At 37.5% G+C, this 12466-nt stretch overlaps 1 protein-coding gene across 1 annotated transcript; it reads left to right on the forward strand.

Moving 5' to 3' along the window:
- Positions 1 to 4679: 4679 nt before the first annotated feature.
- On the forward strand, positions 4680 to 5651 carry LOC103109997 (olfactory receptor 4C45-like). The gene has a single exon (XM_007519137.1). It carries the CDS (start codon positions 4680 to 4682, stop codon positions 5649 to 5651), a length of 972 nt encoding a protein of 323 aa, XP_007519199.1.
- The last annotated feature ends 6815 nt before the right edge of the window (positions 5652 to 12466 follow it).

Consider the following 12466-nt stretch of genomic DNA (forward strand, 5'->3'; position numbering starts at 1 on the left):
GACTGAGAAAGACAGGATGGGAATATGAATCGACCTGTCAATGCCCATGTTTAGAGAGGAAGCAATTACAGAAGCCAGACCTTCAACCTTCTGCATCCCATTAGGAAAGCTATCAGGGAAGGGGATGGGATATGAAGTTCTTGTGGTGGGAATTGTGTGGAGTTGTACCCCTCTTATCCTATGTTTTTTTGTCAGTGTTTCCTTATTTAAGTAATTTTTTAATGTTACTGGAGAAAAAAAATAATCTCAAAAGTTAGAGAAAAAGTTACTGGAACTAGTAAGTGAATAAAGTGTTAGACAACAACAACAACAAAAAGATGTTACAACACCTGTCTTGCCTTGCACATAACCTGGTTTGGGTCTGGGCATACTACATGGGAATGCCATGGTCACCAGTCCAATGCTTTGGTGTCTATCTGAATCTCCATCTAAAAATAGAGATATATCTCCTTCTATCTTTGTCTGTTTGTCTCTCTCTATCTAAAAAGTCCTTTTCCAAAGACCATGAAATCAATCAAGTTTGAAGACCAGGCAACACATACTCTTTCTCTTAAAGAGAGGGGGAGGGAGGAAGGGAGAGGGGGGGCGAAAGAGAGAGAGAGAGAGAGAGAGAGGAAAAAGAGGAGAGAGAGATATGGAGAGAGAGAGCAGGGATACAAAGAGATAGAAATATTATGGGAGGCAAGTCGGGCGGTAGCACAGCGGGCTAAACACAGATGGGGAAGCGGACTGGCAGAAGAATCCCGGTTCAACCCCTGGCTCCCCACCTTCAGGGGAGTCTCTTCACAGGTGGTGAAGCAGGTCTCAGGTGTTTTTCTCTCCCCTATCTTCCCCTCCTCCCTCTATTTCTCTCTGTCCTATCTAACAACGACGACAACAATGACAACTACAACAACAATTAAAAAAAACAAGGGCAACAAAAGGGAAAATAAAAAAGAAATACTGAGATAGAAAGATAGTATGGTTTCATAGATTGGAAACTAACTAAAACTATTATGTTACATAAAGATATATATAGTAACCCACATCAAATTTCAAATAGAACAAGATATAATAGAGATATAAAAGAGAGAGAGCATATGTTCACACATATCCATAAACTAGTGCAAAATATATACCTGAAAGCAGAAGTACACTAGAGTTTGCAGTGAGTATCCCCCTAATACTTTCTCTCCACTATTCCAAGCTTTGGGTCCATGATTGCTCAACAATTTGTTTGGCTTTGTATGTTAACTCTCTTTTCAGTCACCAGGTGCCAGATGTCATCAGGATGCTGGCCAGGCTTCCCTGGACTGAAGACCCCACCAATGTGTCCTGGAGCTCCGCTTCCCCAGAGACCCACCCTACTAGGGAAAGAGAGAGGCAGACTGGGAGTATGGACCGACCAGTCAACGCCCATGTTCAGCGGGGAAGCAATTACAGAAGCCAGACATTCCACCTTCTACAACCCACAATGACCCTGGGTCCATGCTCCCAGAGGGATAGAGAATGGGAAAGCTATCAGGGGAGGGGGTGGGATATGGAGATTGGGTGGTGGGAATTGTGTGGAGTTGTACCCCTCCTACCCTATGGTTTTGTTAATTAATCCTTTCTTAAATAAAAAAGAAGAAGAAAAGCTATGCTCCCCTAGATGCATGATAAACTCCCGTCATCTTCATATATGCCCCAAATAAAGTTCATATAAATTTTTACTACTCAGTCTTCATTAACTGGGATTATGCAATAAGAGTTCCCTCAGTAAATAACTAATAAAAAAGTTACCATCTCCCACAATATCTGAGGAATAAACTTAAAGACTGGCACTACTATTCTAGGGTAACCAGAGGTTTACAAGTCCTGTTTGCAGAGTAATTTAAGTCTCTGACCTGTGACTAGAACTATCCCATATCCTATTCCAGACTCACCAATGACAAAATGAACAAAAGCCCTATAATAAACCTTTCCAATTACCTTACTCAAATTTCATCCTGACCTATAACCACAGACATGTTTTTATTTTATTAGTGATTTTAATACTGATTTACAAGGTTGTGAGTAACAGCAGTTTAATACCATACAGTTCCCACTACCAGAGTTCCCACAGACTTTTTTTCTTTTCTTTTCTTTTCTTTTCTTTTCTTTTCTTTTTTCTTTTAACGAAAGTCAATTGCCTTTCTAAATCTGGTCTCTGGTGTTATTTAGATTGTAAAGTGGAGATAAGTGAAATATTTTGGCTTGAGTTTCAGGAAAGCGTACGTACAACAGGGATGATTGTAATACCTCTGAGGATAGGGAGGGTCTGTGCAATAATAAATGCTGTGTTTTGGGATGGGTTATTCAGATACTTCTCCAGAGTCAAAGTATTACAGTGAAGAACATTAAAGTAGCACACAGCAATCGAGCCATACATCTACAAGCTGAAAATTTGTTCAGAAGATTCTGCTCCTAATATATTATGAGTTAGACTTAAATCAAGACTAGAGGAACTCTGTCTACATTCTTCAAGGTCTTTTAGGAAAGAAAAGTCTGGCTAAGGTGATTTGAGAAAACAGTGTCCAATAACCAAGTCGTTTTATTTACTAATACATTTTAGAGACTTATAAGCTCTCTTTTCCTGACCTAAAGATGTTTTATTGTTGCTGGTATCTTTAGTCTAGATTAAAGATAGATATAAAAAATAAAATCTGAAGACTCATTTATATTTTCCTAGTAATCAAATCTTACCATCATGGAAGTTTTCAAATAGTATTCCATTTTCTGAGGCAATACTGACTGATAATAAGTACCAAGATAAACTAAAAGGTCCTATATTGGAACAGATTTCTAGAGAGGTAAGAACTGCATTGACCATGGAGTCTGTCTGCTTTTGTGTGGACCATGCCCTATGAAGAAGAAATCAATGACTGGGCTCCATCTAAATAGCTAGAAATCCTCAATCTCCTAGATATCGGTAAGTGAAAACTAAATCTTTCCTACTAATCTTAAACAATTTAGCAATAAATCAGTCCACTTGTTTTCACTGAAAGTTTCTAAACTAAGAGTCCACAGTTTGAATTGTTAATTTTTTCTCTAAAAATGAATTTGGACACAATATGAAATAACAGTAGAACACACTGTAGATTACCAGATAAGAAGCTGTTGGGAACTAGGAAGCCTTCTAGTTAATATTGATGCCTCAAAGGAATAAGGACCTGTACACTTCTGTTGAAACTATTTCCTTTCCCTTTTTTTCTTTTATCACTTTCACAGATTTTATGTCAACACATCAAGTTGGAATTGGTTGAATTAAATCTTTTAAGATGATTAAACACATAGTTACCACTAGGAAAAGACTAAAATTTCTATCTTGTTACTAACAAAACTCCAGGCAGCATCATGGACCATTTAATATTATTAAATATGTAGGGGAATTATAGTTCTATTCAGGAGCATTGTTCTTTATATGATAATAAAACATAGTTGAACAGTGAATTCTTTTAGAAATTAAAAATTTTTGTGAAAATCTATACTATGTATATGTGCATATGGAAGAAACTGAACAAATAACTCAAATAGTCATTGGAGCCAGTTACAACATCCTGATCTATTGAATGATGGCTCCTGAGTGAGCTGCTATAAAGATAGTTCTGTTACATTTTCTATGAAAAAAATATATATATATCTGTAGCTTTGTCTCTATTTATATTTGCATAAGCATTAATAACAAAAACAACAAAAGAATAGTCACTGACAGAAATAACTTTACAATATAGTGAGACCTGGCACTTTAATATCAGATACCCAATTGTTTAAAATAGTATTTTGTTCCTATACCTACTACTTTCACGTTGATGGACACAGATAACATCAAAATAATTATTACTGATGTTGAAAATCAGTGTCAAAAGTAAGACAAGTCAGATTATGAGAATTTTATAACTACAATAAAAAATAAAGTTGAAGGGGCCACGTGATGGCATACTCAGTTGAGCACACATGGACCCAGGTTCTAACCTCAGACCCCACTTGCAAGGGAAAGTTTTGCATGTGGTGAAACAGTGCTGCAGAGGTCTCTCTGTTTCTCTCCCTCTCCATGTCCCCCTACCTTTTGATTTTCCTCTGTCTCTATCCAATAGATAAATAAAATAGGTGAAAAAATTAAAATAGAGAAAAGAATTACAGAAAGTCAATCATAAGTCATCATTCAAGACAATGAATTTGCTGTACTATTTGTAAAGCATTGTAACTATTTAACTACCATAAATAGGAAGAATTTAAGCTTTCATTCTTCTGAACAACTTGCAAACTGACATAAAGTAAATAAAAGGTATAGGTTCACCAGTCTCGGAGATAGGGCTATAGTTCTGCTTAGCTAAGCAGAACCTGAATTGGAGTTGGTATATTGACCAAAGTAAAAGACTCAGGGTGAGGGTGTGGGTTCAGGTCCTGGAACATGATGGCAGAGGAGGACCTAGTGGAGGTTAAATTGTTACATGGAAAACTTGGACTGTTACATGTACAAACTATTGTAGTTTACTGTCATCTGTAAACTATTAATCCCTCCAATAAAGAAAAAATTTAAAAAATAACAGAGATAGGTCTATAGAAGCTATGGAAATTGTGTGTGTGTGTGTGTGTGTGTGTGTGTGTGTGTGTGTGTGTGTGTGTGTGTGTGTATGTAATAAAGATATTATTATTCAGAAATACTCTGATCTTTCCAGATGGACCATGTGCTCATATCTCCAGCCAAACCAAAAGAAAAGATAAACAATGTAACTGAATTCATCTTGTTGGGTTTGACGCAGAATCCAGAACTCCAGAAACTCTTATCTGTTGTACTTTTAGTTGCATACTTGATGACACTGGCAGGAAATCTGCTCATCTTCATCACCATCTTCATCAGCCCAGCCCTGAGTTCTCCTATGTACTTTTTTCTGGCCTACTTGTCCATTATAGATGGTTTCTACTCTTCTTCCATAGCACCCAAAATGATCTTTGACTTGATCTCTGAAAAGAACACCATCACCTACAATGGTTGCATGACTCAGCTCTTTACAGAACATTTCTTCGGTGGAGTTGAAATCATCTTGCTAATTGCCATGGCCTATTATCGCTATGTGGCCATCTGTAAGCCCTTGCACTACATGACCATCATGAATCAACCTGTGTGTGCTTTCCTGGTGGGATTAGCTATGGTACTCGGGTTTCTTCATGCAGGAATCCAGCTTTTCTTTATGGTTCAGTTACCCTTCTGTGGCCCAAATGTCATTGACCACTTTATGTGTGATGTAATACCTCTTGTAGAGCTAGCCTGCACAGACACTCACACATTGGGACCCCTGATTGCTGCCAACAGTGGGTCAATGTGTTTGCTTATTTTTTCTATTCTGGTTGCTTCTTATGTCACTATCCTACGCTCCCTGAGGAATCATAGCACTGAAGGGCGCCGAAAAGCCTTGTCTACCTGTGCCTCTCATATCACTGTGGTCATCCTATTCTTTATACCATGTATATATTTATACTTCAGACCCATGATCTCCTTCCCCACTGACAAAGCTGTAACTATATTTTGTACCATTGTCACTCCCATGTTGAACCCTTTAATCTATACCCTCAGAAATTCAGAAGTGAAAAATGTCATGAAGAAACTCTGGGGGCAAGTAATAAAAACTGGAGACAAACCTTATAATTGAAGTGTGCAGGGGAGAAGCTAGTGATGTTTTATAGACATTTCTTCTCTTATGATTTGATTAAACCTGAAGCATCCACTATCCTGCATGAGTTAATTTCCTTCAGAGTCTCATTCACTCATGGAAGGCTGTCATACCCATCAAGGGTCGGGCATGGGTGTGTGTTTCAGTGGTAGAATTCTCACCTGCCCAATAAGGTACAGTATCCAAAGTGTCAGGAGTCATAGAACTTTGGGGAGCACTTAAATGTTTGAATATTTTCTCAAAGAAAACGTGAAGTAAATTCGATTTGGATGATAGTAGTCTATATACCAATAAGTCACAAAATATTGGATTGTTGGAAAAGTTATGGTATATTTTTCTTTTGTATTATCTTTATTTATTTATTGGATAGAGATCGCCAGAAATTGAGAGGGAAGGGGGATAGAGAAGAAGAGAAACAGAGAGACACCTGCAGCCCTGCTTCACCACTCGTAAAAGTTTCCCCCTGTAGGTGGGGACTCAAGCCTGGGTCCTTGCGCATTATAACATGTGTGCTCAACCAAGTGTGCCACCACTAAGTCCCCTTTTTTATAACTTTTGGTATATTTTTCTATGCAAAAATCCATTGTGATTTTCTTCAACAACCCAATAAAATTTTTAGTACTTTTTGAAGTCATAACTCATGAGGGGGAAAAAGTACCAACAAGCAAAAAAATACCATGGTATATAACCTGATTGTGGATTGAAACAAATCAGCAATATGCTTGTTAAAAAAAAAAAAACCCAGGATAGGGTTTTTTTTTTAAGTATATATATGAAAATGTGACAGTGAGGTACAGAAGAGATCAAGAATTATAATTATCTATAAACTTTTTTATTTTCCTCAGTTGAGAGATTTATAAAATCCTGCCATCACAATCTTTAAAATCCTTTTACTTATGATAATACCAAAGATATTATTTATACACAAAGCTGCTTTTTACTAATTTTAATGATGTATTTTATTAATTTAATATGAGATAAAGTGAAAGAAGCTAGAGCACCACTCTGGTAAATAAATGCAATATCAAGGAATCAAACCACAACCTTGAAACTTGCAAACCCTACATTACCAGATGAGCTATTTCCACAGCTGCCAAAGGTACTTTTTCAAAAGATATATTTATGAGAGAGAGGGGGAGCATGCTACTGCACTCTCATGGAGTCTATTTACTGTTTTTCAGGGTCATGACCTGAGGGGAAGAGAACAATGACTAGGCTCCAACTAAACACAATGAGATCAAGGTTACCATGACCTAAATCCTCTTCCAAAATGTTAACCAACTTATCCAAAATTTAGCCTATTTTCACTGGAATAATTCTTATGTTTAGGATCTGTGATATGAAGATTGATAGTATTCTTGAAAATAAATTTAGACAAAATGACATGAGATATCAGTAGAAAACACAATATTACGGCTACTGAGAACATGAAATACTGTGGTTAATCTTTATGCCTGACAGAAAACTGTTCACTTGTGTTTTCTTCCATTTGGATGAGATCAGGCACATTCAGGGTAGTATGGTTGTAGACTGTTCACAACTATTTGCATTTTTTCCAATCTTTATAAATTTCCTGTCATCACACTCAAGTTATACTATGTTGATTAAACACCATCTATAATAGCCCTGGAGAGAGAATAAAATATTTGAGAGTGAACTTTCCTCAAAATCAAATATATTTTTCCTTATTTTTAAAGACATAGAGAAATCAGGGTGCTAACTTCTTTCGCCAGAGATTTTTGGAGGAAAAGTATGAGGAGATGTTTACTGGCAGGAATTGGGGAATGAAATATGATATTTTATAACAGCGATGCAAATTCTTAAAAGTTCATTGACAGAAAAGCCCTAAGAATATATTCATGTATGTATACATATATATTCAGTATGTATTCATATATATGCAGAAACTCCAACTTTAATCATCATTAATTAAACATTTATTAAGAAACAAGGTAGCTTGTCACCTGGTAGAGTGCACATGTAACCATGTATTACTACATGGACTCAAGACCCCAGACCAGACCTGCTAGGGGGAAGCTTTACCAGCTGTGGAACAGAGCTACAGGTGTTCATACTTATTTCTCACTCACTCTTTTTCTTCTCCTCTGCCTCTTCCCCTTTATTAGAAAATATATCAACTGGGAAAACTGTATTATCTCAGGTGGTACTAGCATTTCTGTCACGTTAAAAAGAAACTCTGGAGAAAGCCATTAACTTTTAATTCGATTGAAAATATAGTAAGATTTTATTCCTAGTCCAGAATATTATTCGCTTGTGGTGAAAAATCTATTGACTAGTTATTTATTTTAATATATTTTAAAGATAAAGACAGAGAGGCAGTGAGAGGGAGATTTGGTTTAGCCCTTGCTAGTTTCTTGCTTCTTCCTTCTCCCCACCCCCTACTCTGCGTACTTCCTGATTTCCAGACGCTGCCGCTGGAGGAGAAAGATGGAGGAATACATTGTGTGGTGATTAGGTGTTGGAGTGTTTGCCTGCTCGTGAATAAAGATTAAACTGCATTCTCAGCTCAGCCATGAGTTTCTGGTCGTCTGTTACCCGCCCATGCCTGGTGAAAACAACAACAAACAAATTGTTTGAAAAGAAAAAATCAAGGGCCAGGTGGTAGTGAACCTGGTTGAATGCACATGTGACAATGCACAAGGACCCAGGTTCAAGCCCCTAGTCCTTACCTGCAGGGGGGAAGCTTTGCAAGTGTTGAAGCAGGGCTGCAGGTGTCTCGCTGTCTTTCTTCCTCTCTGTCACCCCCTTCCCTCTCAATTCTGGCTGTCTCTATCCAATAAATAAATTTAAAAAGATAGTAAAAAAATTTTAAATAATCAAATTTGTCTCTCAAATATGTGGTGGAATTTCTCAGAAAGGCAGGATAAAATAGAATAACGTAAATGATGACTATACAATGTCCCTATCAGTCTTTATGATGATATTTATTCACTGACTTTTTTTTTTCACTGAAGAAGATAGCTGATTTTTTTAGCACTTTCTGTGAATAAGATTTGGACTTTAGCATTCATTTTATGTGTTCTGCTGGCTATATATTTATAAACAAATTTCACCCTCTCTTTCTCTAGTTCATTTTAATCCATAAACTGTGACATTACCTCTGTCTAAAACATTTCATTGTCTGAACATAATAGTGACCCATCCATATGATGTGTGAATATCAGTAAAAAAAAATGCTACTGTGAATAATTAAGTTGATTTTATCAGTAAAACAATGCTAGTGTGAATAATTAAGCAGATTTTTGTGTAATTACTACATGTGACGTTCCTTAAATTCATTGTTCTCCATTCTCATTATAGGTCAATGAGTGAAATAATATTGATGTTTATATTTCACAGGTTAAGAAATGAAGGTTTTAGAGGGGTTAGCTGTATTGCTGAAGATAAACTAGTTAAAATTTAGATGAGTAAGAATTCACATCTGACTGTTAGAAAAATCCTTGTGGGGGATCGGGTGGTGGCACAGTGGGTTAAGCACAGGTGGTGCAAAGCCCAAGGACCAGCTTAAGGATCCCAGTTCAAGCCCCCGGCTCCCCACCTGCAGGGGAGTCACTTCACGGGCAGTGAAGCAGGTCTGCAGGTGTCTTTCTCTCCCCCTCTGTCTTCCCCTCCTCTCTCCATTTCTCTCTGTCCTATCCAACAATGAACAATGTCAACAATGGCCAATAATAATAACCACAACGAGGCTACAACAACAAGGGCAACAAAAGGGGGAAAAATGGCCTCCAGGAGCAGTGGATTCATGATGTAGGCACTGAACCCAGCAATAACCCTGGAGGAAAAAAAAAAATCCTTGTGTTTTACTGAGTTCACTCAGCTTCCCATTAATAAAAACAGACAACAACAAATTAAATGTCTTACACTTCTTTCTAATCTATAGAAATTCTCTTCTTGAAACATTTTGGCCTCTGTTTAGACAAATTTGAAGATTTTTTTCCACAAACAGGCCAGGCTGAAAGTTTTAAGCATGCATAAAAACTAGTATAATTTTTAACTTCATGAATATTTTACTTTGTAAATTTCTTCAAAAATCATCTCCTTTTACACTATACTGTACAAAATGGGACATCCTGTGACTCATAAAGTCATACTTCCCTCTGATAGCATTTAGAAAACAGACTTGGTATCAATATATGTTCATGTGCTAATATCCATTAAAAAATAAATAAGGACTAACAAAGCACTTGTCACAGGAGTCTAGAACCACCTGAACTGTCATGGTGGACGTGGGTAGCACACAAGGTTTTTGATACTTTATCAAACAGAAGAGCTTGGCAAACATGACAAGTTTGTGGATTTAAGAAAGAAATAACCAAACACTTTCGGAGTCATTGGGAATACCAAAGGAGATCATCTGGGACCACAACAAGACAGGACTAGAACAATTTCAGGAGCCCACCAAATCACTGGTGAGTGCAAACACATGTGGCTCCTGGACAGGAGGAGCCTAGGGAGAGATTAAGTGGCTGGTAACAGTCCAGCAGTTTACCAGTTGAGACACCACCTACAGTCTGTTTCATCAACAAAATGATGGCTAAAGGGAGGAGAAGACTCCCCCAAGACTCACCAAAGGCAACTTTGAGTCTCCATTGCTACTGCCCTCAAAGTTGGAGCATTAGGGGGTGGCCCTGTGCTGACACCAGGGGACAGAGAACTAACAAGGAAACTCAGGAGATCTATATCTCAGTGGCCTAGTGGTGGGGCTACGAACATCTCTTTGCGTAACCTCTGGATTATCTCTGCCCCACCCTGCTTTATCTCTTGGTCAGGAGTGAGGGATTAAGCTAAGAAGCCTACTTATAGTTTAAAAGCCCTCAGGCTCCCATAGCCTACAGGGAAGAAAAAGAAAAAAAAAGGCTTTTAAGCCACCGTGCTCCAAGTTACAGATTAAAATAATATTGAAACAACTGTCAATTTCCACAACTGTGAACCCTTTAATTACCTTACTTAGACACAAGTCAATGCAGGCAAGAGTGATCAGTAATTTGAAAAGTGCTGAGAGAGGGCCTCAAAACATACTATATAGAATGGTTAAGCCAACAAGAAGGAATATTGGAGAAATGAACCAGGACAAGAGTCCAGCTAAAAGCCCCCCAAAGGTTGAAGCACAAAATAATGAGGTCAACATTCAAACAATAGTTAAGGAAATAATCACAGGAGTGAGTAAAGAGTTTAAAAGAATTGTCATCAGAAATGTAGAAACAAAAAATGTGACTCTGGAAGAAAATACTAATTATCTCAAGGTTATTAGACAGCTGCAAGCTCAAATAGCTGAGCTAAGAACACAACTAGCTGAACAAGCTAAAACAGTATCAGAACAGGGTAACAAAATAGATGAACTCCAGAAAACAGCAGAGGGAGAGAGAATAGAATAAATGAGGCTGAAGACAGAACTAGCAAGATAAAGGACGAATTAGAAACAACTAAAAAAGAAGTAAGAGAGCTCAAAAAGAGGTTAAGAGATACTGAAAACAACAACAGAGACCTATGGGATGACTTCAAAAGAAATAATATACGCATTATTGGCTTACCAAAGGAAGAAAAATAGGGAGGGGAAGAAAGCATTTTTCAGGCCATAATTGCTGAGAACTTCTCTAGTCTACACAACATCAAAGACATAAAGGTTCAAGAAACCTAAGAGTCCCAAACAGAATTAACACAGACTTAGAGACACCAAGACACATCATATTTACAGTGGAAAGGAATAAGGATAAAGAAAGGAGCCTGAAGGCTGCAAGAGAAAAAAAGTCACCTACAAAGGAAAACCCATAAGATTAGCAGCAGACTTCTCCACACAAACACTACAGGCCAGAAGAGAATGGCAAGATATCTATCAAGTGCTCAAGGAGAAAGGCTTTCAACCAAGAATACTGTATCCTGATAGACTGTCATTCAGACTATATGGAGGCATAAAAACCTTCTCAGACAAGCAACAGTTGAAGGAATCAACTATCACCAAGCCTGCCCTGAAAGAAGTTCTGAAAGGTATCCTATAAACAGTCAGACCACCATAAATAGGCCATATATCAGAACACTCTACAAATCTACAAGAATGGCGTTAAAATATCTTCAATCTTTGATATCAATAAATGTCAGTGGCCTGAATTCTACTATTAAAAGACACAGAGTAGGAAGATGGATCAGAAAACACAACCCAACAATATGCTGGCTACAGGAAACCCACCTAATTCAACAAGACAAACACAGACTTAAAATGAAAGGATGGAAAACTATCATACAAGTAGAAAAAAAAAAAAAGGGCAGGAACAGCTATTCTCATATCTGACACGATAGGCTTTAAAATGCAAAAGATTAAAAAAGATAGGAATGGACACTACTAATGCTTAGAGGACCAGTCAATCAAGAGGACTAAACAATTATTAACATCTATGCACCCAATGAGAAGCCATATAAATACATCAAACATCTACTGAAAGAGCTACAGCAATATATTAACAGCAACACAGTCATAGTAAGAGACTTCAACACCCCACTCTCTCAACTTGACAGATCATACAGGCAGAAAATCAATACACACATATGGGAGCTAAATGAGGAGATAGATAAACTAGAACTACTGGACATTTTCAGAGTCATTCATCCCAAGAAACTGGAATACACATTTTACTCAAGTCCACATGGGTCATTCTAAAGGACAGACCATATGTTAGGCCACAAAGACAGCATCAGCAAATTCAAGAGCATTGAAATCATCCCAAGCATCTTCTCAGACCACAGTGGAATTAAACTAACACTTAATAATCAACAAAAGA

Source organism: Erinaceus europaeus, chromosome 17, assembly GCF_950295315.1.
Source record: "Erinaceus europaeus chromosome 17, mEriEur2.1, whole genome shotgun sequence".
NCBI lineage: Eukaryota > Metazoa > Chordata > Mammalia > Eulipotyphla > Erinaceidae > Erinaceus > Erinaceus europaeus.